This window comes from Netta rufina (genome assembly GCF_964035555.1).
Source record: "Netta rufina genome assembly, chromosome: 19".
NCBI lineage: Eukaryota > Metazoa > Chordata > Aves > Anseriformes > Anatidae > Netta > Netta rufina.
In genome coordinates, this window is record NC_140143.1 from 7562834 (window position 1) to 7588707 (window position 25874).

A 25874-nucleotide genomic window follows, 5' to 3' on the forward strand; every position below is an offset into this window, starting at 1 on the left:
CCATGGGTCCCACATGGAGCAGATCTCCATGCTGCAGCCTATGGAGAGCCCCCGCAGGAGCAGGCCCTGGGACGAAGCTGCAGCCTGTGGAGAGGAGCCCACGCAGGAGCAGGGGGCCCGGGGGAAGCTGCCGCCCGTGGGGGACCCGTGCTGGAGCAGTTTGCTCCTGACAGATGTACGCCATGTGGTACGGAGGCATATGGCCCATGTGGGAGCACTTCTTGAAGAGCTGCTGCCTGTGGGCAGCCCCCGCAGGATCAGTTTGGGAAGGACAGCATCCCGTGGGAGGGACCCCACGTGGAGCATGGGCAGAGAGAGGATGAAGGAGCAGCAGCGACAAAACGTTGTGGACTGACTGCGGCCCCCGTTCCCCTGTGCCATTCAGCATGAGGAGGGAGAAGAGAGTGGATGGAGCAGAGGTGTGGTGTTTTGTTTGCTTCTAGATTCTCGCTGCTCTTATCTGTTAGTAATAAGCATAGGGAGATTAATGTAACTTATTGCTGTATCTGTTCTGCCCATGACGATAGTTGTTGAGTGATATCTCTGTCCTTATCTCAAAGGCTCCCCCGAGCCCTTTCCATCCTATTTACTTCCCCTTTCCCGCTGAGGAGGGAGAGAGCGAGAGTGCAATGAGGTGAAGTTCAGCTCCCCAGCAGGGTAAAACCTCCACACCACTCCCACTGGTGGTGATGAGTCACGGTTAGCCTGTCTCTTGTAAACGTTTCAAAGTACAACTGGTGCTATACAGTCACTGAGAACTTCACGCACAGGTTTGCATTTAGTTTCTCTATCAACTGAATTGACGTTGACAGTTGCCCTTACAGAGGTATGTTTTGCTTCTGTAGAGGCACTCTGCTTTTCAGTGCTAGGTTCCAGGTTGTCTCAGGTGGCAGGGAGAGGTGCAACAGGTGAGGGGTTGTTTGAGGTGGACCGAGCAGCCCAAACGTGCTAGCAGCAGCCTGTGGGTGCTAGAATCCTCTTCTGCCAGTGGTCCCGAGGGAGCTCCAACCACCCCCATAGTGCATGTATGCCTAGTCCCACCCCAAAGCACCCGTGCTCAAATCTGGAGCCTTTCCTGTGGGGCTGTGCCCTGGCCAGGAGCTGGGCAGGGAAGGTGCTCAGCCCCATGGCCAGGGGCCAGGAGCAGGTTGTGCTGTCTGTCTGGGCTGTGGCAGGAGCACTGGGCACAAGTCACCTCCTGCTGCTCCCAGGCTTGGCTGGATCTCACTTTCTCTGAAATGTTTTTGACACAAAGTGGTTCTAAGTAAGGAAGTACAAGCTCTTCTGTGTATCCTGAGCTTAGAAAGAGCAAAACTGTGATGATTTGATTGTTCATTGTGAAAATTGACTTGAAAGGCAACCAAAACCACTTCCTCTTCTTGTCCAAGCCTGCTCATAAGGATGTTTGGGCAAAGGCACAAGAGCAACCCTCTCTGCAGCTACTTGCTCCAGTCTCAGGCCATGGGGACTGAGAGGAGGCTGGTCTCAGGAGGAGGCTGGGGAGGATTGGTGTCTCTCTCTGGCTGTACCCTGGCTTTGAGATGAGGAGGCTCCACAGACTGAGGTGTCCTGAGAGGTGCTGTTTACCATTTAATATAGTGCAACTCTTTCATCTCAGCCACCTATGTTGGCCCAGCAGTGGGCTTTGGCTGTCATTTCCTATATCAGCTCCATGGGGTTCTCCTTGCATGCTGCCATGTGTCACACCTTTTACTGGGTTCCTGAGACAAGAACTGATTTGCCCCAGGCAAGATCCCAGCCTCCCTCCAGGACAAGCTATATGACAGCAGGCTGATATTTGGTATGTGTGGAATCTCTTAGTACCAGCTGTTCTACCTGATTAAATTATAGTACGTGGTAGTATATTATAGTATACGATTTTATCAGGTCCCACTCCTATGTAGCCCTGCTGAACTCTGCACTCCCTTTTCATTTCAGAAGCCACACTGAGCTCTGTCGTGCAGGCTGGAGAGGGCAGCATCCCTCCTAGAGACTGCCAGAGCACCTAATTTTTGGTAGAGCTGCTTCTGGCTACCAGCTGAGCAGTAGCACAGCTACCAAGGAGCCAGAGGCCCAGGTGAAAGAAAGTCTTAAATATGTGAGACTGTGACATGTAACTGGTCTTGTATGTTTTTCTCAAAGAAACATTTAGGAGGAAAAGGAAGAGCCTTAGCCTTGAGGAAATAAAATAAGAAAAACCTACAAAAGAGGTAATGGCTTACTATAACAATATTGACTTACTGGAACAACTCCCTGCTAGCTCCTTACCAGTTATTTGTTTTAGAAAGCCGTTGGCTCATCCTACTGCCTTTGTTTCTCTGCTACAGGTAGCATGAGCTGCCCAGAGGTGCAGGAAAGTCTGTCCTTTTCTATTTCCCTACTAGTGTTTTCTGACTGCTTCAGTGCACTCATGGTGTGGGATCCAAATGTTGAATATAGGCAGCAATTCCCAACACGGTTTCTCAGGCCACTGCAAGACGCAAAGTTCTGCCTGGAAAATTAACTTAGATTTGTTACTAGTGTTTTTTCTGTCTCCCTCCTATTGAGTCAGGAGCTACCCATGCTGAGGGATGCACTAGCTTGGGGTTCCCAGACAAACTGACAGAAGGCACAATGCTTTTCCTCCCTTGCTGTCATTCACATTTGCTTGTTTCATTTCTAATTTGTGGAGTATTAATATTTTATTGATTTATTTTCATATTCACATTTAAAAAAAATCTTGTTTTTAGTTCTCAAAATATTTATTTGAATGTTATGGATAAAGCTTCATCTTGGGTCTTTATTGGGATTCCATGATATAAATACAATGTAAATCAAATTAAAATAAAATGTAAATCAAATGTCTTTGAGCACAAGTATTTCATCCTCTTTATACTTTTCTTCTGTCTATAATAACTTCTTAGGAGGCTGAGTTAAAACCCAAATAGAAATTTGTTTGGAGCCTAGGAGGGTGGGAGAATCCTTTTCTCTCCATTCCTGGGTTTTATTGTGGAGGACATTGTCATATTTCTGCTTATTCCTCTTTGGAATAAGCTTTTGGATAAGAAGCACGGGCATTATACTGGATTCACTGTCTTTCCACTTTTCCAATATGCAGCAAATTTATGTGCTGGAGTTAGTCAAAAGTATATGCTTGTCATGTCAGAACTAGAAAGGCTTTACAGGAAATCTGACTCCAGTCTGTGCAGGCAAAGAATGTAACAGGTAAGGTATGGATGCATATCTGGCACAGAAAAGGAAAAAAAAATATATGTAGATGAGAGCAATTCCGGAAAAATTTGGGTAAGGTATTTGTCCTGAACTCTGAGAGCAGGCAACAGGAAAGGAAAATAGAATGGAAATCTTGCAGCTACAGTGATAATGCACCTCAGGGATTGGTTTTGTGTTGTATTGGTGCTGAGCCGCAGCCCATGGGGACTTTCTCTGCTTTTCCCTGAGCCTAATAACTGGAGAATGTGCTCCCAGTCCAGCTGCAGTCTGTAAGCAGCCAGCTCAGGGATACACCTGCCTGTCCCCTGTCCTCAGCCTCCTCTTCCTTGGCAATAGGGTACTCTCTGCTGATCCTACACAGATGTCTTCCACAACACAGACAGGAAGACAGGCAACAAATGTCTGCATCTAGCTTTAATGTGTATGAATTTGGCAGTCTGCACTATTCGTGCATGGGACAAACATTTGTTTTAAATCTAAGCTCGCCCCTAAACAGACTGTGCTGAGAGCCGGGGTGGCAGGCTGTATTTAAGAAAATGTAGTCCTACTGGGAGAGTGTCTGCATCATCAGGTGTTCCAGTACTGGGAGCTGATGCATGCACCTCTTCGCTCCTTGATATTGCTCAAAACCTGCCTGGGTACCATCCTGCACAAGGTGCTTTAGGTGATCCTTCTTGGCTGGGGGTTGGACTGGGTGATCTTCAGAGGTCCCTGCCAACCTCGGCTGTTCTGGGATTCTCTGACATATTGAGGACAGCATTTAAAGAAATCTTCCAAAAGCCCTATTAGTTGCTGCAGAGAAGATAAACACACCACATAGTATGTGAAATACTGCAGAACATGTGCTTGAAGATTTTATTCTATGGTCAGAGCTAACAAATAATATTTTCTCTATTAAACAGCAACTATAAAAGTGCTAAGCTACAAATGAATACCTGTGGCATTAACCTCAAAGTGCTTTGCCAAGGCCAGTGAGCCTGTTTTACCTGAGTTGTGATGATTCCAGAAATTAGAGAGGTTTCCTTGCTGTCCCGAGGGCTGTGCAGACTTGCTGCCTGTTACGTGGCAGCAGAGCCAGGTGCAGGTCTCAAACCCACTCAGCTCACATCCCTGCTGCAGTACACAGAGAGGCAGCCTTCGTGCCCAGCTCCTGTGCGGGGGGCACATCCCATGAGTGGGTTTTGGCAGGGGAGGCTGCGGTGCTTTCCAGCTGCAACATCCTATGCAGCTGTGTGGACGTACCTTGCTGATACTGTACGAGCTGCCCTGCCTATAGCAAGAAGTGAAAGTGAAAATGGAGTTGCCCTTAAAAGGAGGGAAAAGCCGTCAGTCTGCCTTTATCTCAGGGACCCACACTCCTGGAATCAGAGCTTGATGTCCTGGGTGAGGGAGAAGCTGCTCAGGAACCACAGCTTCCAGCTTGCTGCAAAGGAAGAGGCACTTGAAGGCTTCCTTGGACACAAACCACTTTTGAGGTACTTGTACTGTGCTTTTCTTTAGGAGGTCCTGTCTATAGTCTGCAGCTGGTCTTTTTTCTTTCAAATACTTAGTGGTTCCTCTTTGTAAGGAGACGTTTAGAAAGAGCCACTAAAAGCGTGACTGTGGTGGAAGGGAAACCTTCAGTGTCTTCTCTGTAGGGGAAAACGTGCCTTACTCTGTCAGTGACCGTGGCAGACAAATAGCACCACACTTTCTTCCCTGCCTGCCAACCTCTGAGCAGCTCTGCACTGCTGTCCCATTGTTGATGCAAGTGCAAAAACATAACAGCTTCATTAATTAGTGCAATTTTATGTAGGTGGGAGTGAGTGCAGAAATCACAGAATAAATCTATTACAGTACTTTATCTCCTGTTACCCCCGAATAATTTTTCTGTCATCCAGTTAACCACTGTTTTTTTTCCTCTTCACTGTTTTTTTCCTTAACTTTTTTGCAAGTTTTTCTAATATCCCCTTACCAAAATTGTCATCCTGCTAAACTTGCACGTAAAGGATAATTTGCCAGGAGGGTGCAGTAGAAATCTTTGCAGCTCTCTCCTCCGCTGTTGAGAAGCTATCACCCAACCTGCTGTTGATGGTGCTGTGTTTCCCTGGGGCTGCTGCTGCACCCCAAATGGACCTGTGGGGATCCAGACCCCGATGGCTCTGGGTTCAGAGCTAAACATAACAGAAAACCAAAACAGAAAGGGTCAAGCAGTAAGGATATTGGTTTCAAAATAAAAGAAATGAAACTAGGGAAACGGTTAATTCTACTTGCCTTAATGTGCTGCAAACTGCAAAATCTCAGCAATGTTTTCCATTGGCTGTGATGGAAGAAATTTTTAATTTTGGTTTCTGAAGAAGTTTTCTCAGCTCAAGGACTGAGTCCTCCTGATTGCTTGCTGGAACTACTGGTAGCAAACTGCACTTGCAGGCTTGCTCTGGAAATAGCTTGTTTGCCTCTTTCTCTGGTTTTGTTTATGTGTTTTCTTTATTGCAAAGGCTTGTTGAGAGTGGCAGTCAGGAGACCAATCAGGTGAAATGGGTACTGTGAGCAATACTGATGTTATCTCTTATATAAAGTCCACTCCTTTTCCCGGAAAGCACAGAGTGTAAAAAAATCCTCAGTCACTTGCAAAGTTCTTTGATTGTTGTTGTTGCTTCCTTCTGACCATTTTCTTCAAACTGAAATTTCAGTCCTTTACCCAGGCTGCTTAGGGTAACACATAAAACTTTTCTGACAATATACTGTGTTATTCCACCAAGACAGTCCTGCCTGACTGTGAGAGCCATATGCTAAAGTGCTCAGAAAGCTGCACAGGTGTGTGGCTGCATGGAGGAGCGAGGAGGGACAGGGAAATGCCGTGTTTGCAGCTGGGGGAGAACGGGGACTCCCATGGGCTGGTGACTGTGTGTCAGGATCAATTGAGGGGGAAGTGCTCCAGAAGCCTGGGGCAGCAGCCCTGCTCCCCCCAGCCCTACAGGGGGCTACGGGGACCCCCTGCAGCCCTGTGCTCATCACCCTGGTGTCCCTGCAGAAGGGGCAGCCCCACCTGAGCCCGGATGGAGGGGGAGGACAGGGAGTGTGAGGGCGCACGCCAAGGAAACGGTGAGCTGGTTTGGCTTGTGCTGGGGCAGGAAAACGCAGGTGGCTCACCAGGACATTGCGTCTCAGCTTTATCTTTGAAAGAGGACCTTTCCTTCGGGGGAACTGATGCTGTTGCTTTATTGACTCTCTTTCTTGGCTTGATGAACACTGGAGTTGTCTATTGCATCTCTGGGAGAAGGAAAAGCAGGAGGGTTTCAGGTGGGGATTTGTTCTCCAGTAGCTCCTTCCAAAAATAAAGCCAGAACACCTCGTTAGGGCTCTCCACACAGCTGATGCTTCACTCATCTGCTGCTGCTGGCTGGTCTGCATTTAGGGTCTGGTGTTCCCTTGCTCCAGCTCTGCAGGCAGCTTGAGCAGCTCTGAACCTGGGAATTCATATTGCCCCCAAAAGCAAAGTAAGCTGGGGTAAAACCTTGATGAAAAATGTTTTCTGTCCAAAGCAAGTGTTCTGTTTTAGATCTGAGTGTTTTATTTTTAACAATAATTTAACATAAATGGTAGGAGGTGGCCAAGAGGACTCTTGGAAACCTGCCAAAAGAGGATCATTAAGGCAGGGCAGTATTAGGAGGCAGGGGTTTGCAGATAGGGTTATGGGTTTTAGACATAAAGAAAAGAGGAGGAGGAGAAGGCAGGAATGTTTCCAGAGGAGGAGGAGCAAGGATGAGGCAAGGAGACTGCAAAGGGAAGGAGAAAACAGAACATATAGATGGGAGTCTGAAAACTGGACCAGAAGTCCCGTGGTGTCCCTCACCTCGGGGCAGTAACCACCAGGTGTGCTGCAGCTGGTCCGGGGACGCTGCGTTGGGCCAGGCTTCCAGGAGGACAAGGTTGGTGACAGTCCCTGGGACCTGAGGGGACAGGGACAGCTGACTGATGCTTTGCAGAGCAGGAAACAAGCTTTAAGTGAGCATTGTGTGGAAGGGCACTGAATGATGTGGGTTTTTTTGGGGGAAAAAAGAAGATCAGAACCAGTTGCAGATGTATGGATAGATAAAGAGGGAAGACCCTGTGCTCATGCGATGCTCTGAATGGTGCTGATAGCTGGTGGGACCCGGAGAAATTCTTGCAAGATCGTGTGAGAACAGCAGCAGCACCCACAGAGCGCAGGAACTGGTCCCTCGTGTGGTGCGAAGTGGAAACGGACGGGTGGCAGCTCCGGGACCTCTGCACCATGCCCAGCATCAATTGGGCTCTGCGAGGGCATCGAGAGCTCGGGAAGCTGCAGGGCGGGGCCCGGATTTTATCCCGTGGGAAATTTTGCAGCCGGTCTCCAAAATCAGCTGCGTCCCTCCTGTGCCAGCTGGAAGGGGCTCGTTTTGGGGATGGGGTTTCTCCTGTCTCATCTGCTCCTGGGGACTGGGGATTGTGATCATTAACTTCTGCTGAGGATTTTGTGCATAAATTGGAAACCCACTCAAGGTACTTCTCGGGCAGTGACATATCAAGAAAATTATTTTACTGAAAACTTCTAAAAAATAAAAAAGCTCCAAAGGGCAAAGTGTTTGTTGGAGCTTGCCTGGTGAGAAAAGTTAGGCTACTTCTCTGGGAGTTTTTCTCCTTTGGAAATTAAAAGTCATGTTTTACTAAAACATACTTTACAAATTTGTTATTGTTTCATCGAAATGATCTAGGATGTTTTTCTAACTAAATCCAAGATATTAGTGGGAAAGAAATACTAAGGGTTTTTTTTTTGTTTGTTTGTTTTGTTTTGTTTTTAATTTGAACAGGCATTTCCCATCAGCTTTTCCAAATTAAAATGCCCTTTAACACTAAATATTTCATATCGGGTTAAACAAAACATTCCTTCAACACAGAATGCCTTTCTTGTCTATTTTTTTGGTGTTGTTTTGTAAGTGGCAGTAAGTGATTTGTTGTATGCATTGCTGAGGGATGTGCATAGGGCCACTGAATTCCAGTTTTCTTGACTTAAATCTTCACAGCACTTGCCCTGGATGCAGTTTTCTCTTAGACTACAGAAAGATAACAGAAAGGAGGTAATGGATGCTATTTAATGTCCAAACAGGGAGATGAGTTCAGGAGGAGCCTGGTGAGCCTGCCCCAGGATTGTGGAGCATCCAACAGCACCGGAGCCATGCTCCCAGGTGGACAGATGGGCTCTGCCTGCTTCCCGTGGCTGAGCTTGCTGCTTCTCAGTGGCCTCGCTCTGTGGCCAGGTGAGTCTCCTGCTGGAGCTCCTTGCTTTTCACTGCGCTTCTGTAGCTAAAAACTTTTCAGCTGTTAATAGAAAGCTCAGTTGTGTCCAGTTGAAGCTAAGAGCACAGAACAACTCAGGTGAGAAAAGGAATTAAGAAGGGGAAGGTGATTCACTTCTCTAACACAACTGCCTGCCTTGGCAGGAATGACTTTTCCTTTGGCTCTGCCTGAAGCCAGGTGGGGTGAGTCCTTTCTTGAAGGACTGGCCCTTTACCAGGAGAGTCTGAAAGAGCAAAACCCCTCTGTCAGCTGTCAGAGCCCAGCCCTGGCATGCTCCAACACCGGACTGAGTCAGTGGTGCTGCATCCAGCTGCAGGCTAACAGCTCAGCTGGCAGCCCTGAGATCTCGTATGTGCTGGAGAGGCACCTGGTGGGGTTGTGCCAAGGAGTTTTGGGAGGAGAGAAGACAAGGAGGGATGACTCGTCTGAATGTGCCTGGGCAGGGGGTGTCTTAGCTCAGGAGGGGAGATGTCTCTCAGCTCACTTCCCAAGCCGCCAGCTTCCTAGGTCAAACCCTCATGGCAGCAGTGAGGGAGCTGTATCATATTTCTACTCCAAAAACTATTCCGGGGACTGGACCCAGTCCCTTACAAAACTTCCCCATTGGCAGACAATGTCTCCTAAGCCACAACTGGGTTTGTCCACCAGAACTCATCTCTCCAGAAATCTGGGGAGGAAACCGTTGTTTAACAGTTTTCTTTGTTTTCTCCTGTAGGTATTGCTGCGCCAACAGGTGACCCTGCTGAAGGGACAAAACGCTTTTCCCCTAACAATACACGTGTGACAGTTTATCGTTGTAAAGATTGTGACAGCAACATTTGCCCATTATCCAATTATGAGAGCTTTGATAAAATTGGAGAAACGCAAAATGGGGCATTATCAAATGACATAATTCAGTTGGTGACCACTGAAACTCACATCATTATGTGCTTTCAGCAAGAAATTAAGTATCTTAATGAAGTTTATGCCATCGTCGTGCAGACAGACTGGGGAATAGGAGAATTCTGTGGCAACCTGGAGCTTGGAGGTAAACTCTGCTGGGAGTCTAGCTGTGAATACATAGATAATACTTTTCTGGTCGTGAAACCAAACTGTAATATATTTGGGCAGACAGTGAGATTAATGAGAAAACTAACTTATCAAAACAAGTGTTTTTTGTTTTTTTTTTGTTTGTTTGTTTTTGTTTGTTTTTTTTTTTTTTTAATTGTAAAACGTGTTAACCTGATTTATGAAGATACCATTTTTTTATTTTTTTTCCAATGGCAGTTCTAATGATCAAGTTCTGTGTTGGTTTGCAATGTATGAATCTGATCTACTTCAGTCAGTACACTCTGAAATCCAGGTCTAGCCTAATGAGCCATTCTGTGTTGCTCTTCTTTACAATTCAGTAAATAATCCTGCCAGTTTCCTCACAAAGTTGTCAGGATGAGAAATGAAAATGCCGGTCACTACGTGTAGGATGTGGCTCCAAGAGCGCAAAGTGTACAAAACAAGTGATGTATAATGCAATTGCTCATGACCTGCTGAATGATGCCAAACCTGTCCCTGAACAACTGTGTCTGCTCACCCCCTTTGTCCCCCCCAGAATTTCATATACTTAATTACATATGAAAACGTTTTCCTATCTTCATATTTGAAGACTTTGACTATTGGTTCAAAGCAGGGTTCATCAGCTTTAGTGAGAAGAAAATCTGAACACCTAGTGAACTAAGGATGATTATAGCAACCTCAGCATTGTATGGCACACAAGGAATCTAAGTTGTTGACCTACAAGCATTGGTTAAAGATTTTAAAATGATCCATATTTGTATTCAATGCTGCTTTTATCTTTCACCTTCCCTAGAAAATAGGGTGCATCACATCACAGAGGAGGAGAAAATCTGCTGTGCAGTAGGGGCAGAAGAAATCCAAGCACGCGTGGCTAACCTGAACTTCTATGTTGAAAGCAAGAGAACAAGCTCGATATACAAGACCCCTGATGATATGACTCCAGGTTAGTCTCTTCATGTGTTTGTCTGCCTTTAGCTTTGAGACAGTTTTGCTCAGACAGCTTGCTGTGAGTAGTTTTACAGGTGTTTTGGGAGGAATGTTCTGTACGTTCTTATCTTGGACCCACATGTGCTGTAGCATCCAAACTCAGGGGCTTTCCCCCAGCCTATGCAGGTGCCTGGCCCTAGGCATATTGATCCATATATACTAGTCCTGGATGTAGGCATAAGTGGCTGCAACTGTAGTTATCCAGCAATAGATACAGGGATGCTGAGGGGGAAGTTGGTATGTGGTGGGCGTGTAGCAAGATTCCAGAATTCCACTTACTAGTGAATAGTAAATGGGACTTTACCACCAGATTAAGAGAACACTTGTCATGTGCACACTTATTAAAGTATTCAAATAACTGCTTATGAGGCAGGCTCATTTCTTGGCATACCTGTTTGATCATTTGGATCCTGTATTTTCTTCTGCTCTGCAGATAATCCAACAGATCCAGGCAGCAGCAAGACAATTGGCATCACTGTCACTTTCCTGATTCTTGGGGTTTGTGCAGCAGCACTGGCACTGTATTGCGTTCAAAGAACCCGAAGTGGTCAAGGTACAGTCTGACAAAGCATTATGTTTCCCATGGGTAACGTGCCTCTACAAGCAGCCCTGGGAGTGGAAAAGGAAGCGCACAGCGTTTTCTTTCTGTATCTTGTTTCCATAAAATTGTTTAGGAAGTTGCTAAGTGATATTCATTGTGAAGGGGGGAGGCTGGGCTAGCACATGGCCTGGACGCCACCTCCGCATTTGGTGCTGTGACATAGTCCATGGCCAGCAGGCTTTAGTACATAAAATAAGCAGAAAATAAACTTCCTCACCACCACACTAATGCAGCCAAGTGATCACACTTGAGAGGCAGTTTTAACTTAGAGAAGAATATATTTTAAATGTTTTTATTGGTGGTGTGTTTTTTTTGTTTTGCTTGTTTGTTTTTTGCAAAATAATATGCACAGAAAGGGGTGGGCTGGGCTGTATGGACTGAATAGGGAGCATAGTGCAGTGTTCTTAAAGTGCAGTAGTGTTAAAGCAGCTTTTCAGGAGCTGTTGTGCTAGAGCAGAGTGCAGAACTTGGGGTGCAGCTGTGCTGTCATGTGGCAAACAAAGCATTATCCCTGCCGAGAGGTACCCCTCTCAGGGGTTATTTATACATTACACTTGGTGCAGAGTTGTGGAGAAACACAAGGCCTGTGGATCTGTTTTAGACAGATAGCAGTTGCTCAGGCATTCTGGGTAAGTGTAAGTAGGGAAAAACAACTGCATGTCTATTAGTTTTAAACGTTCTAAGTAAATCTTTGCTAATGCTGGTACTTTCTTGCTCTTGTTTTCCTAGGACCTGTCGTAGTGCTCTATCAGACTTTTAAAGGTAAGCAATGACTTTTTTTTTTTTTTTTTTTGGGGGGGGGATTAATTATGATAAATGGTAATATCATTTAGTTACGAGGGCAGGAAGTTGTTCAGCAAAAGGCTAGGTGTGTTTACCAGGACTAAGCCCAGTGGAAGCCCATTTCCACACTGCATCAAGGCTGTGTTAATAGATTTTAATCCCATATATATTTTATAGATTTAGATCTATAGATTTAGATCCCATATAGATTTTATAGATTTATGGGATTTTTAATCCCATAGATTTTAATCCCATACTTTCAGCCTGCAGCTGCCTCCCCTACATCCCTGGCTCTGAGGTTTATGGGACCTGAAGCTGTATTGCCAGAAGCTGAGATGTCTCCTCTCAGCTACTGAACTACCTCATCCTTCTTTAGAATCAAATGCTCCTGTTGGCTTTTCCCTAGTAGTTGGTTGTTTCCTTCTAAGAGTCTAGGAATTACATTTCCAGATCAATTTGTTTAAGGTTATCTTGCTTAGAAGTTAGTTATAGCCTAAGCTTTTTTTCTTTTGCTCCCTTTCTAGCGAATGGAGAGAGACAGCTGTCTTCAGAAGGTGATTCATCCCACTTATAATGAGTTTTAAGATGTGACATGACTGTGAAGATGCCTGTTGCTCTCTGTTAACTATAAAGGAAGCCAATGGTACCGAGCAGAGACTGTTGAACGTCTACAGTTAGATAAAGCACAAAGCTACCTGTGAAAAACAAGAGCTATGCAAGCACTTGTACAACTCACTAAAGACAATGTGATGGTAGTGTCACGGTGGTTATGCTGTTAAGACATATTAGTAGACGTATTGGTGTTATAGGCAAAAAACGTTCTGCTGGTGGCTCTCCTGACGTCCTGCCCTGTGGTGTAACACTCGGTGATGTTTCAGAGCTGTCCCAGACCCCCCTGAGGCACAGGCTGATGGCCCCAGCAACCAGGGCATGGTTTCAGCAGAGAGGCTGTGAACTTGCTGGGTGAAGAAGCTGCAAACTTTCCCCTTTCAGAGCAACAGGCAGTCTGGAAGCAGATGGGGCAGGGCAGCTTCTCTGAGGACTTCACATCTCCAAACCTATCAGGCAATCTGATTTTATTTCTCAATTAAATCGATCTGTGCCTTTGCTTCACAGATGTTTTTCCTTCAATTCTGCAGGTGCTATAAAACCCAATCAGGCTTATGAAAGTGGAAGGTCACAGCCATTTGAAGCATCATCTACAAATGAGACAAACCAGGCCCTTATGCCAGCAGCATCCTTCTGAAACAAAGTCTAGCCATCACCTGAAGAAACACGTTTATTTTATACCTCACAATAGTTTTCACAAACGTACTTTCACAATTCTCGTGAATTCACCGAGGACTGCAGTTGCACTAGTTACCCAACTCCAGGCTTTTGCAAGCAGTATGAGAAGCTTCCAGGGGCTCTTGTCCTCTCCCGGTACTTGTCTGAGAAGCCCCAGCATCACAAGATGCATGGCTTGTTTGGCAGCACAGACTTATACCAACTGAATCCTCCCACTTGTTTTTATGGTTGAAACTATCAGTTCTCCTAAAATTCTTTGGAGAATTGCATCTTTGCTCAGGCAGGCCGTGTTGAACCTTAATGGAGATGTTCTCTGCATATCTTCCATGTCGTAACACAGTAGCGTGGCCATAGTTTTTCATCTGTTAAGTCCCAGGCTAGTTCTAGGTTTCCCTGAGAAGGAGTTTTGTAGAGCCATGGGTAGGAAGGGACCTTAAAGACCACCCTAGCTCAGGCTGTCCAGAGCCTCATCCAGCCCGTACAGGTGACTGGTTTGTTTTTAGAGTGGTTTGGCCTTCTGAGCCAAAAGTCTGGTTTTGCAGCCACCTGCAGGTTGAAGGCTACTCTGCAGCCTCTGTCCTGTGCAGCAGAGACAGAAAGGCATGCACTTCACGGGTCCACAAACTGTAGATCACAGGTAGCATGTCATCTTCAAGTGATTTACTGCTCATGCTTGATTTGAGTAAATCCTCAAAATTTGCATTATACCCAAACAAATATCAGGCTTTTGAGCAAAGAGCACCAGCATCCGGATTGCAAAAGCACATTCCTGAAGCGGAATGAATGCTTGTTGAATTATTTTTTTGTGTAGTTTAACCAATCATAAACCTATAAATTGGTAGTTTCATCAGGAAATCTCAAAGGATGTAAGATGTAACATGACTCTATATAGATTAAAAAAAAATAGCAAAAAAAAAATACAAAAAAGTATATTAAAAAGTTATGGACATTTTCTTTTTCTCTTGACCTCAAAACTTTGGAAGGTCCTTCACATGCACGTAGGAAATTTCTGTGTTGTTTTGCAACAGTATGATTAGTTCAATGTATGTTTTTCCAGGGCAGCTATCGTGGGTGTTGCTTTTGGTTTTGTTTTTCTGCTGTAAGTCATTTCTGCGAGAGCCTCTCAGGAAGTGCCAAACATTCCCATTGATGCATGGGGCTGTGTGCTGGGCTTCAGGAGATTCCAGTGATGCATACCTGATTTTCCTAGACCTAGAAAAAGACTGTCTTAAAATTAAAGGCTGTTGCAGTTCTCTGATGTGGTCTCTTAATGGGGAAAAACAAATGTGTGTATACATATTTGTGTGTGCATCTTAGGGCGGTCAAACTGATGACTGACACTGCTCTTTTTTTGTGTACCCTCAGATTTTGAGATTTTTGAAAAAGGGACAACATGCTATTTGACAACTTATGTTGTAGTAACTCAAGAGATTCAAATTTAAGAGTGTGCAAATTTAATTTCTAATCTTTAACACCAGTTGGGGCCAGAGAGCTAGTCAAGCCTTGAGAATAAAGGTTACCTGCCCAGTTCTGCCCAGTGACAGTTGCTCAGCTAAATCTGTCACAAGATGCAATTCACAAACTGACTTTGGGGTGCACACACTTTCCTTCCCATCTTTTCTGCCTTCCTACTGCTGATTTTGCAGACAGTGATATTCAGAAGCATCAATCCCAGCTGTTCTGATTTGTGCCTTCTGAGCTGTGTTTTGCCTGTAATGCCAGTCATCCGATGTCTTGGGAAAAGGGGCTTTAATGATCCTCTTGGCTCTCAGCAAGTGACTGATGTTGCTTTATGTGCCTTTTTACAAATAAATATATCCACACAAATAGTTCTGAAATAAAAATCAACTGAAAATATCAGGTAGCCTGACTCAATAGATGGCATAATTTGATAGTTGCAGTTTTATTTTGATGTGCTTTGTTTTGTGTTCTTGTTGTCACCACAATGGCATGCCAACTTGAAAACTGGCTATTCACTGGTAACCCTGCATCGATCATTTTGTTCTTTGGCTTGTTCATGTCCTTTAAAAAACATCACCATCACATGAGTCCCATACTCATTACCCAGCATTATTGGGATGATCTACTTCTTGAGTATTACAAAATCAAAGTCCAGGAGCAGGAAATCCCTCCTGCCATCTGCTTTTGTATCTAGCAGTGAGTCTTCATAGGGCTAATTGAAAGCCCATTTCACAACCCACCTGAACTCGGTTTTCTTTACAAGGATTGATGACTCTTATCAGCTGTCAGGCAATCATTCCTTCAAGAAAAGCTGTTTGTTGTATCAGGGAGAGAGTAGGGTGTGAGCTATAACTGAGCTTCCCTTTTGCTGGTGGCTTGCAGCTACAGAACATCTCTAAGCATGAAGCCACGGGAGAGGTACACACTGTACTGCTGCTCTGAAAACACACACCATTCCATTGCTTGGAGAACACAGGCTCGTCATTGGCAAAATACAGGTCAAGCCTGCAAGTTTGTGAGCAGGCTTTGTATATTAATTTAAGGTTTAGCTGAAGTAGTGGAGTATCTTTCTCCCACTTGCCCCTTACAAAGCCAACGCTTTCAATTGCAGCCTGCAACAGGGCTGGCTGCTGAGCCTGGGGGGATTGACAGTCTGTATCGACTGCAGCTAGTGCTGATGTTTCCACTAACAGCCCCCACATCTGGGGCTTGTTTTGCGGTTGTAAATTGTGGGCGTTGCCAGTGTGAAGTCAACAACAGAATACACCTCTCTCTGAATCTCTCGCTCCCCTCTCTGTCACAGTCTCTGTGATGTGAAGACAAAAGAAGCAAGTTGCTGGGGAGAGGGAGAGAACTTCAGTTAGAAAGCAGCTGACCTAGCTGGAAGATAACAGCCAGGTTTTGGCACACAAACCTGTCTTCAGCTCATCAGTTGGGTTATTGAGAAGATCAGCTAAAAAGACCTTGGAAAATGCTGCAGACATCGCCTCTCCCAGCTGCATCTCTCTTTCTTCTGCTTCTCCTGTTCATCCCTGGCCTGAGTGGTATGTACATACAACACTGCTCCTCTTACATTTCACAAGTTTCATTATATATATATTTTTTTTCTCCTCCTTAGCTTATCCTCTCAAAGAGGTTCCTGGGTGTTTAACCATTAACAAAAGCAGGTGGTACTCTGAAAAAAGCATTCTCTAATATTTCACAACGCGTTTTTAGAAAAAAGTGAAAGAGTATTATGCTCTGAAGCTTTCTTTTCTACACACTAATTACTCTCTATAACAATAGTGGAAGTTATTTTCCTAGTAATCCAACATGAATTGTGTATGTATTCTCAAGGCTGACACGGGGAGCTCGTTACTGGATAGAAATGAGTGTTGGTATTTACTAGGCATGTAATTGGTGAAGGTGTAGTAAAGCCTTACTAGAAATATCAATTGTATGTTGTAGCTATTGAGAGCACAAGCCAGAGGCACACTTGGGGAAAACCATGAGGCTCTCTGAGGAGAAGAAACTGAGGAAAAAGATGCCTCAAACAGCCAGATAGCCCTTTTCTCCCCATGATGTCTGGTTTGTTTGTTAATAACCTGGAAGCATGGTGACTTGAGGGGGGGAAAAAAAAAAGGAATAAAATCCACAAATCAACATGTTTGAATTGAAGATGCATTGAAACTGGTGCTAATGTTTTAATGTGTTTTTGTCATTTGTTGAGGAGTTGATACTGATTTCTGAAAATATAATTTAACCCTTGTACTTTTTAGAACTCTTATCGTTTGGAGGAAATGATTAAGTGGTTGTGGCTGCTTGCCATAAAGTGCCTGGGTTCTTAGAACGCGTAAGTGGGGGTCAGCTTAGAAGTTCTGATTTTTGGTTGATGGGGATCAATTCTCTGGGCTTTCCTTCCCTGTTTGTTAAGGCAGAGTGCTTTGCGCTTTTCCAGCCTTCTCCATTGCACCATTTCTCTGTTGCTGAAAGATAATTGTTGATGACTCCTGGGTTGCTTTAATTTTCTTAATAGTGTAGGATGTAGAATGTCCTCATGTCTGGACAGGTTGGATTGGCCTACATTATTTGAATTCCCATGATGCAGTCTTTCTGTGTTTGACTTCTGGGATTGTTCCCTTATTAAAATAAGTTGTTTTAAGTATATAGGGTACCTTACTCTGATTGTGAACACCTGAATATTCAACCCTTCCTATACTGTCTTCTTCCAAGATATCCAGTACTCTGTATTTCAATTCTCTTTTCTTGTTTGTAATGTAATTTCTCTTATATTTGTTATTTGATCTGTCCTTTGCTATTCATTCCATAAGTACTTTCTACTTTTTTTTTTTTTTTCTCCAGATGTTCAGGTTGTTACAGAACTCAAAGAGTCTCCTTATGTGTTCTTACACCTTTGTTTCTTAAAATAGGCTGTAACATTATACCTTCTGCAGTTCTCTTCCTAAGAGGCTACATTGTCGAGTTCCCTGATATTGTTAAAGCTTTTTTTCTTTTCTTTGAAATATACAATTTTCTCCTGTTCTGTCATTTTGTCATCCCTTTGAACTCCAGATTTAGATCCTCAGTCAGCTCCAATTATTGGGCTCAGTTCAACGAAGCTGATATTTTAAGAGCTAAGAGGATCATACTGGGAACCTACAGTGCAGACTAAATTTTTTATGTGAGTGACAGAAGCCACTTTTTTCACCAGAAACTTTTGAGCTTTGGGTGTGTTGAATCATGCAGGTTAATGGGGATAAAAGACACTCTAGGGTTTAGGACAGTCAAGAGACTACATACACAGAATATTAAGACTAAGGTTCAGGTTTTCAGAGCTGTTCCACAGACATAAATGATTATATTTGCAACTTACTTTGATATTTGTAGAACAAGAAATCTGATATTATAATTTCTATTGCATTTCTTATTTTAAGGTGAAGAAAATGCATTTCTTGAACAGTCAACAGACGTTGTCAGTGTTTGGGAAGGAGACTCCGTCAGCATAACTTGCTCAATGTACAATTCAGAAAATGAACTGGGGATGTACTTGAGGACTAGAGTACCACCAGAAAATGTTTTATATGTTCCCAAGGATAATAAACCAACTGTTAATAAAGCTTTTGTGGATCGCATCAAGTATTCAGAGGAAGGAGCAAAACTCACAGTAACTCTGCTCAATGCACGGGAATCTGATTCAAATTTCTACCTATGCACCAGGTTTATTATAAGAAATGACCGTCATGTCAGGCTGGATGGGAAGACAACCATTGTAGTGGTGAAAGCTCCTGTGGTTCCACCTCTTAAGTTAGGAATTAATAAACGTGGAGGTATGTTTGAAATCAAAGATTGGAAGAAAGCATAGTGGGAGGGACTGTCTAAAAGAATTTTACCAATGTCTACTCAGGTGATGTATTGATTTGAAGGAAAGTGCAAGCCTGTTCTGTGAAAAGATGAAGAAGACATCTGAAACATCACTTCATGACTAATTTAATCCTAGCTACTTACGTAAGACTTTCACATGAGTCAGAAGTGTTATGGCAGCAGGGTGGAAACAGTGAGGGCCCATAGCTGTTTTCAGAACCATCTGCTAAATCTTTATGAAAATGAACCAGCAATGAACCCTGATTTTGGTAGCAGCTTTTGCAAATCTCTTTTGGTTTTGCTATTCCATCTGGAATTATAAACCCAAAATAACAAAGAAGCTGATGCTAGGTAGGGTTTGTGAGTTGGACATCAGTGGATACAGGGATGCATGGTTTTTATCTTTTTAGAAAACAGTTGAAGAATGGCCACATTTTCCTCTTGGTAGTCATTTCTGGTTAGGGGAAGAATTTTTCTGTCTTTGCCCTCCCCTCCCTTCCCCTCCCCCCCTTTTTTTTTGTTTTCTTAAATTAGAAGAGGGTTGAGTCCACTATAGTCTTCAGCAGCTTATTCCCAGGCATACCTACCCTACTGGTAAGACCATTTCATCTGAACTGTCTTTGCCAAAAATTACAGTTTTCTTCCTTTCCAGTTCCCAAAGCATTTAAAAACTAATTTGTTGCTTGGTCAGTAGTATTCCCTTATACCTCTAAAGACTTACTATGTTATTTCTTAGACTTCTCTTTTCAAACTTCTTCACTGTGTTTTTTCAAATGAATTTTGCCTTGTTGATCATATGCTGTTAATCCAAATTACGTTTTTAAATTCTCTTATCTTTTTCTGATGCTGATCCTCTTCTCTGAAATACCTGCAACCTTTCCAGAATTACCTTTTGCACAGAAGTGATAAATTGTCTAATTCTCTTATTCCCTCATCCACATTGTTAATGATAATGTAAAAAGGTACAGGGCATGTCCTTAGAGGAACTCAGTGAAATGTGTTCCACATTGGACAGCAGACCATAAATAACTACCTTGAAGACCATTTTCAACTGTTGATGGTACGCACTATGTATGATTTCATCCAGGCCAATGGTATCCAGATGCTTTATAACTTAATCTCGCTTGAGAAGGCAGTACTCAGTCCTACTTTCAGAACCTGGGGCAGCAAAATATTCCAGGGTGCACTGAGATATATCTCTGTTCTGAAAGCATGTATAAAGGCAGGCTTTAAAATATCATTTTTTTTCTATATTTCTGTGCTAGGTTCTTTCTGTCATTGGCCTCTGTATTTGCTCCCTAGTTAAAAAATAATGTGTTAGTTACGTGGCAGTCATCAATTTCTCTTGTTTTTAGCTGGAATTGTTGAGCAGTCGCCGCTCGTTGTCAATATTCAACAAGGCCAGTCTCTCAACATTACCTGTGCATTGAATAGTTCATATAAACATGAAGAGATCTGCTTGCTCAAGACTCACACACAACCTGAAGGAGTGCTATGTGTTTCAAGTCAGAAAGCTCTAGAAATCTTTCCTGTTTTTGCTAATCGCTTGGAGTATTCAAAGGAAGAGAAGAAACTAGTGGTAACTTTACACAACCTACAGCAAAGTGACAATGATGTGTATGTATGTGCTGCAGTGCTGAACAATTCCTTTCTCTTCTCAGTGAGCCAAAGAGGCACCATGGTGATGGTTAAAGGTATTGTGCTTTTGTTTGCTTAATCATAAATAATTATAGGCATGTTATAAAAGAAGACATGGACTAAAAGCTCACAGACCTATAGTCAGTCCAAGTAGAGCTCTAATTCATGACTAAAAATCCTTCAGGACCAGGGAAAGTCTGGGGAGATGCTCACGCTCCTCGGGGTCCTATACAACCAGAGGAGAATTTAAAAATAGAAAACTAGCTATAATCCCACATCTTCACAAAGAAAAAAAATATATATATAAAATCAATAATATATATTTTTACATATATATATATATATGTAAAATAATATAATAAGTATATAAGTAAACATATATAATATAATATATATACTATATCATAATATTATATAGTGTATAGTATAATATATAATTTATATGATATAATATATGTTATATTATTACATTATATACTTAATATTATATATTTATTATAATACATAATATAAATATATAAGTATATAAGTAAAATAATAGTAAATAATATAATAATAGTAAAATATATAAAATAATATTAATATATAATAAAAATAATTATATAGATATAAATTATAGTATTATAATAATATTATAATAAATAATGTGATATATAAGTAAAATAATATATATAAGTAAACTGAGCCTAAAAATAGGTCATACTAAGAAATACAGAACAAGTCCTTGGGCGTTTTCTTTAAGTACCGAAGATAACAGCGATGATCTCACACATCCTTATTATACACTGAGCACACTGTGAGCATATTTTACTGGGACTTAATTTTCATGAGAGTTAGTTATAGCCATTTTTTAAGATGAATCCACAGTGCTACTTGATTTTGACGTTACTGGTGCAAAAACTCTGCATTGACAGTTTTGATGGGATCTTTGAGCAAATAAACTAAGGTTTACATAGGTGCTAGGAGCTGAAAAAGATCTATTTACAAATTGGTCTGCAAAAAAAAGACTGATCTCATGCTATGCTGCTGGCTATAACATGTGCAACAACTCAGTAACGTGAGTTGGGGAAAATGACAGCTGCACATCAAAGCAGTGGGGTGATAACTAGATAGAATGTTATTTAAATTGAGATTTTAGAGAACTGTAACCCTTTCTAACAGCACTGTGCTACTCATTGTAGAATATTTTTTTAATTGTCTGTACTGCTTGCACCCTCCCAACCCTAGTTGTTGTTTAATTCCTATGTACTCCTGGTGGAGCCCTCAATGGTGATATAACAGTGCAGTAAACTTTTTTTTTTTTTTTTTCCCCCATTATGAGTGTGTGATTTTGCTTCTGAGCTGTGGTACAGAAGCTGTCACCTTTGTAGAATGCTCCTCCCTGACCCTTCATTTGCCACTGACAGTTGTCACCTGCCTCCAAGAGAGCAGAGGGGATGCCAGCTAGAATACTAATGGCATGACTAACATGGCCGTGGAGCATGCTGTTCACATTTGATTTCCTGCTGACCAGAGCCCCACACATACCTAAATATTTTTTCCATAATAAAAATATAATTCTACCTCTCTTCATATTATTAATAATAATATAACTCCACATGCAGGAGGGGAGGAGACAGCATTCCCTAATAGTTCCTGGGCCTACTATGGTCTTATCATCATGGCAGTGCTGCTGCTTTCTGTGCCGATGTGCTACGCCCTGTACAATGTCCATGTAAGTATGCTGTTACAGTCCCAAAGGAAAAATGAATCCGTGTTAACTGAATAGGTGCCTTTTCAGTAACAGTCAAAGGTATTATTTGTAAATAGTGATTGAGTCAAGCAAACACTCAATAAACCTAAAGAATCATGGCTGTGTATTGTCTACTCTTTGCTCTTGTTTAACGTCCACTAGATGTAAACTTTCAGAAGTAAAGACTGTTTTATATTTTTGTAGCTCTTAGTAAATCATGAGACATTCTTTGCCTTTCAATATGGAAGCTCAAGTAATCCCTGCAGTCAACAATGCAGCCATGCATTGTATCTGTTTCCCTGAACAGGGCAACTCATTATTCTGTTTTGCTTCTTTTTTACGTATTTGTTGTCAGTCAAGAATGGAGACACACGTGTGTGTGTGTATGTATGTATATATATATATACGCACATGTACACATCTTATACTAGAGTGTTTTGGGGGAAATCTGGTACAACACAATGTCATTAAATATCCCTGTGTGTGAAAGTACCTCTGGGAGAATGTTTTTGACCTGTCCTAGAAAAAAAAAAAAAAAAAGTGATCAAGAAACTTTTCATTTATAGGGATTTTTTGGATCTATTTTCTATAGAAAGCATGCTTATTTATTTATTTATTTATTTATTTTTTCACTTTGATAGATCCTTACACTCCAAAACGATTACTCAAAACTAACATAGTAGGATTCACAGGCCAGACCCTTATCCTGTACCTCCCCTTTTAGCTTCAGTACTGCTAAAGCCAGTGGTATAATATCATCCTGGCAAAGACAAGTGACCCTGTGGGAACTGGTCTCATATGTCTCTGGTAACAAACTACAGTTTAAGGATAAGCATTATTTATGTAGGGGCTGCAGTTACATAAAAATCTTGAAGGAACTTTTAGTGGAATTGCATCAGACTGACAACACAGATTGAAATGACTAGGTCATAAATTTCCACCTAAATCTGTAAGACCTCATTGTGTTATGAGAGAAATCTTAGCAGCTGGACTTCAGGCAGCTGGACTCCTAAGATGTAAATTGGCAACTTGGTCGGAGTCTTTTCAAGCTTTGTTCTGAATGGTTGTTTGCTTTCTTTTGCAGATGAAGAAATACTTCCAGAAAAGAAAAACAAATACAGTGTATGAAGATATGTCTTACGGTTCTAGACGCAACACTTTCGTCAAACCTAACGTTTACAACAATTACACTTAAGCTGGGACCTTGCTGGATCAACTGTCCTCTTCCAGGTGCCTCTGAGAGCTGCCTTGGTGACTCGATGTAGTAGCTGAACTGAAAATGCTATCGTATAACTTCTTTAGTTGCAGGAAAAATCTGCCTTATTTCCAAAGCTGTTTTTACTTATTTTGATCACTTGTGAAATACCTTTTACTTTTCCTTGTACAGAAAGTGCATGTACCCTGCACATGTGTTTGCAGTGTAGAGTGGAAAGCAGTATTTTTGGAGTGTACGTTTGGCTAGATGCAATATATGGGATTGTTTCTGTGATGGTAGATAACCCTTTCAGGGAAGGTGAGATAGTTTGAGAGGTCTCATTTTGCGCTTTCATAAGTGCTCAGAAAGACCATAACAGGCTTGTTTAATAATTTGCAGTGTATCTATGTATGAATGAAGTACAGTTTTCGAAAGAATCTATGTGGGGTCTACCCAAAACCTCTTGTAGCTAAAACTACTCATGAGTTAAAGCAACATTTATTTTTTTTCTGAACAGAATTCAGAAACTTTGTGACAAGAATGCATTAGATGTGAGGTGCTAGATATGTGTGGGTTTAACTATTCAAAGATCAGAATGGTCCCACAAAAATGTAATCAAGTGTAGATATTAAATTATTGACCTTGCTGTGCCAAGCCTGCTGCTCAGGAGAGGTCATTTCCCTTCAAATGACAGTTGTGAAATCCTGTTTACCAGACTTGAGGGGGAAATCTGCTCACCCAAATGGCTGGATTTCCTTTGTAGCAGAGGGGCGTCTGTTGACTGCAGAACCTGCAAACATTGCGTAGCTCTACATGAATAAACCAATACAATCTGATTGTGGAAACTGATTGTGGTCTGAGCACGAGGGATTTATACAATTTGCTTCCTACTTTTGTACATGTATTAAAGACTGTTTTATGTCTCTTGCAATTGAGTGCTAGTTATTGAATGGACTGGTTCATGTAGATTTTATAATAGAGTGAAATGAAGTCTTTTTGCAAAATGCACCTAGCAATACCTCAAAGGATGATATGATAATCATTTGCCACTTTTTTTTTTTTTCTACACAACCTATATCTTTTTTTTTTTTCTTTTGAAAAATCACTGAATCACTGAAAAAAATACTAAAGAACAATCTGGATGATGTATACTCCCGCAATCATTTCATGGTGGCTAAGAAAAAACTCCTGAAGAGCTAAAAACTTCAAACGGTGATGGGGAGGAAACAGATGGCACTGGGGAAGCTTGGCCCATCCTTTGGACAGCCCCCTGCACCTTGTCACAATGGGTGAGGGTCACAGGCTCAGCTAAATCTAGAGGAGATAGCCATGCCACATCGGGCTCTGTCTAATGTTTGCCTCGTGTATTCACCTGCCTTCCCACAGGAGTGCTGAAGGAGATTTCAGAGGGAAACGGGCAAGCTTTGGGAATAAATCTGCTGTCACCCTTCCCACAGTTAGCAGCTAACACAGGTGACCATTTTGTGAGCTGTTGATGGCTGTGGATGGGGGTAACGAGATGGCTGCTGACACTATGCTCAAGCCTGGTGGGCACAGCTGTGGGATCCCATGGCCGGGCAAGCACATCCCCATCTGGGTCCCGTGTTCCCCTTGTGAGGTTCTATGTCCCCTTGCGGTTGTCAGGGCTCCCACTCAGAGAGGATGGGGTTCCTCCATTTCTGCCTTTGTCCCTGGTAAGCCCAGCTCAGGCATGGATGCAGGTGATGCATCAGATCTGGGAGCTAAAGCACCTATGCTCAGTCATGTTTTGTCACAAGCTCTGTTACCTGATTTAGGCTGCTTCCTCCCACTGACAGTCATGCCAGTGAAAAGCCTGAAGACATCAATGGGTCTTGTCCCTAAGGCCTCTTCTACCTGTGTCACACACGTAAAATGGGATTTAACAGGGTTCTGCTGAAGGGGATCTCATTGAAACCAAGCACACATCTGCCTGGGAAGGAAAATAGCACCTCACCTCCCAGGGTTTTAAACTGATCTTTGCCTTGTGCAAATAAAAGGCTTCATCTTTGCAAAAGAAGTGGTGGTGTAGTATTAAAGAGCTACACTCACAGAGAAACGCTGCATGAAGTTTAAATAAACAAAGTGGCATTTAACATCAGCTTTCTGTAGCAAGGCTGCTGTGCAAGCATGACCACAATTGTGGAAAAAAAAAAAAGCTGTGAAAGAAAACAGTAGTGGAGGTGGTTTCTTTGGTTTAGCATACATAAAAATAAGTATAGCCTAGCTGAAGGAAATGACATATAGTGAGACATTTTGTGAGTCGTACCAGTGTAGAGGTGTAGAGCAACAAAACCTCCCAAATTAACTCAAGCAGCAGTGAATTAACAGCTTGGAGAAGGCTGCCAGGGAAATAAGTTTACAGCAGCAGTCACAGGAAAGGGCTGGGTATTTGGCTGTTAGAGGGTAGTGGGAGGTGCTAAGATGCAGCGTGGTCTCAGAGCTTCCCTGAAAGGCAAAGTGAATTTTTCATCTCCAGAGTGGACAACAGAAATACACTGGGGTTGTCCTGTTGCCTCTGCTGTTGTTCATTCTCTTGCCTCTGCACTGGAGAGGGACAAGGGGAAAAGTAAATGCAACTAGGAGCAAAGCATCTTCAGACGGCAAAGCAGCAGCTCTTGTTTCAGAGTTTACCAAACAGAGATGAAGAAAGCAGAGGCAGCTAAGCGAGGACAATACATGAGAAGCAGAAAAGACATGACAGGGAAGGTACGGCCATGCCAGAAGTGACTCAGGGTGCTGCGTCAATCAGTATGGAGGGCCCAGGGATGAGC

The 25874-nt window shown here is 42.7% G+C and overlaps 2 protein-coding genes across 15 annotated transcripts in view; both read left to right on the forward strand.

Annotated features, from left to right (window-relative positions):
* The window catches only part of LOC311216963 (uncharacterized protein), a 113044-nt gene extending 96909 nt beyond the window's left edge, over positions 1-16135 (forward strand). For 5 of the 14 annotated variants that reach the window (XM_084298651.1, XM_084298659.1, XM_084298658.1 and 2 more), the window contains 7 exons: positions 8318-8468; positions 9224-9535; positions 10352-10501; positions 10979-11098; positions 11876-11908; positions 12454-12483; positions 13069-15290. In XM_084298651.1, the coding sequence (XP_084154777.1) occupies positions 8318-8468; positions 9224-9535; positions 10352-10501; positions 10979-11098; positions 11876-11908; positions 12454-12483; positions 13069-13175 (903 nt within the window). In that variant the 3' untranslated portion in view covers positions 13176-15290. Of the gene's footprint in view, positions 1-4510; positions 4686-6927; positions 7122-8317; positions 8469-9223; positions 9536-10351; positions 10502-10978; positions 11099-11875; positions 11909-12453; positions 12484-13068; positions 15291-15980 lie in introns of those variants that run through there. The other 9 variants (XM_084298652.1, XM_084298662.1, XM_084298655.1 and 6 more) reach the window with 7 other exon arrangements.
* On the forward strand, positions 16012-23961 carry CD7 (CD7 molecule). The gene is made up of 5 exons (XM_084298650.1): positions 16012-16221; positions 18091-18483; positions 19873-20211; positions 21760-21869; positions 22972-23961. The coding sequence occupies exons 1-5, from the start codon at positions 16149-16151 to the stop codon at positions 23080-23082; spliced, it is 1026 nt and encodes a 341-aa protein (XP_084154776.1). The 5' UTR covers positions 16012-16148; the 3' UTR covers positions 23083-23961.
* The last annotated feature ends 1913 nt before the right edge of the window (positions 23962-25874 follow it).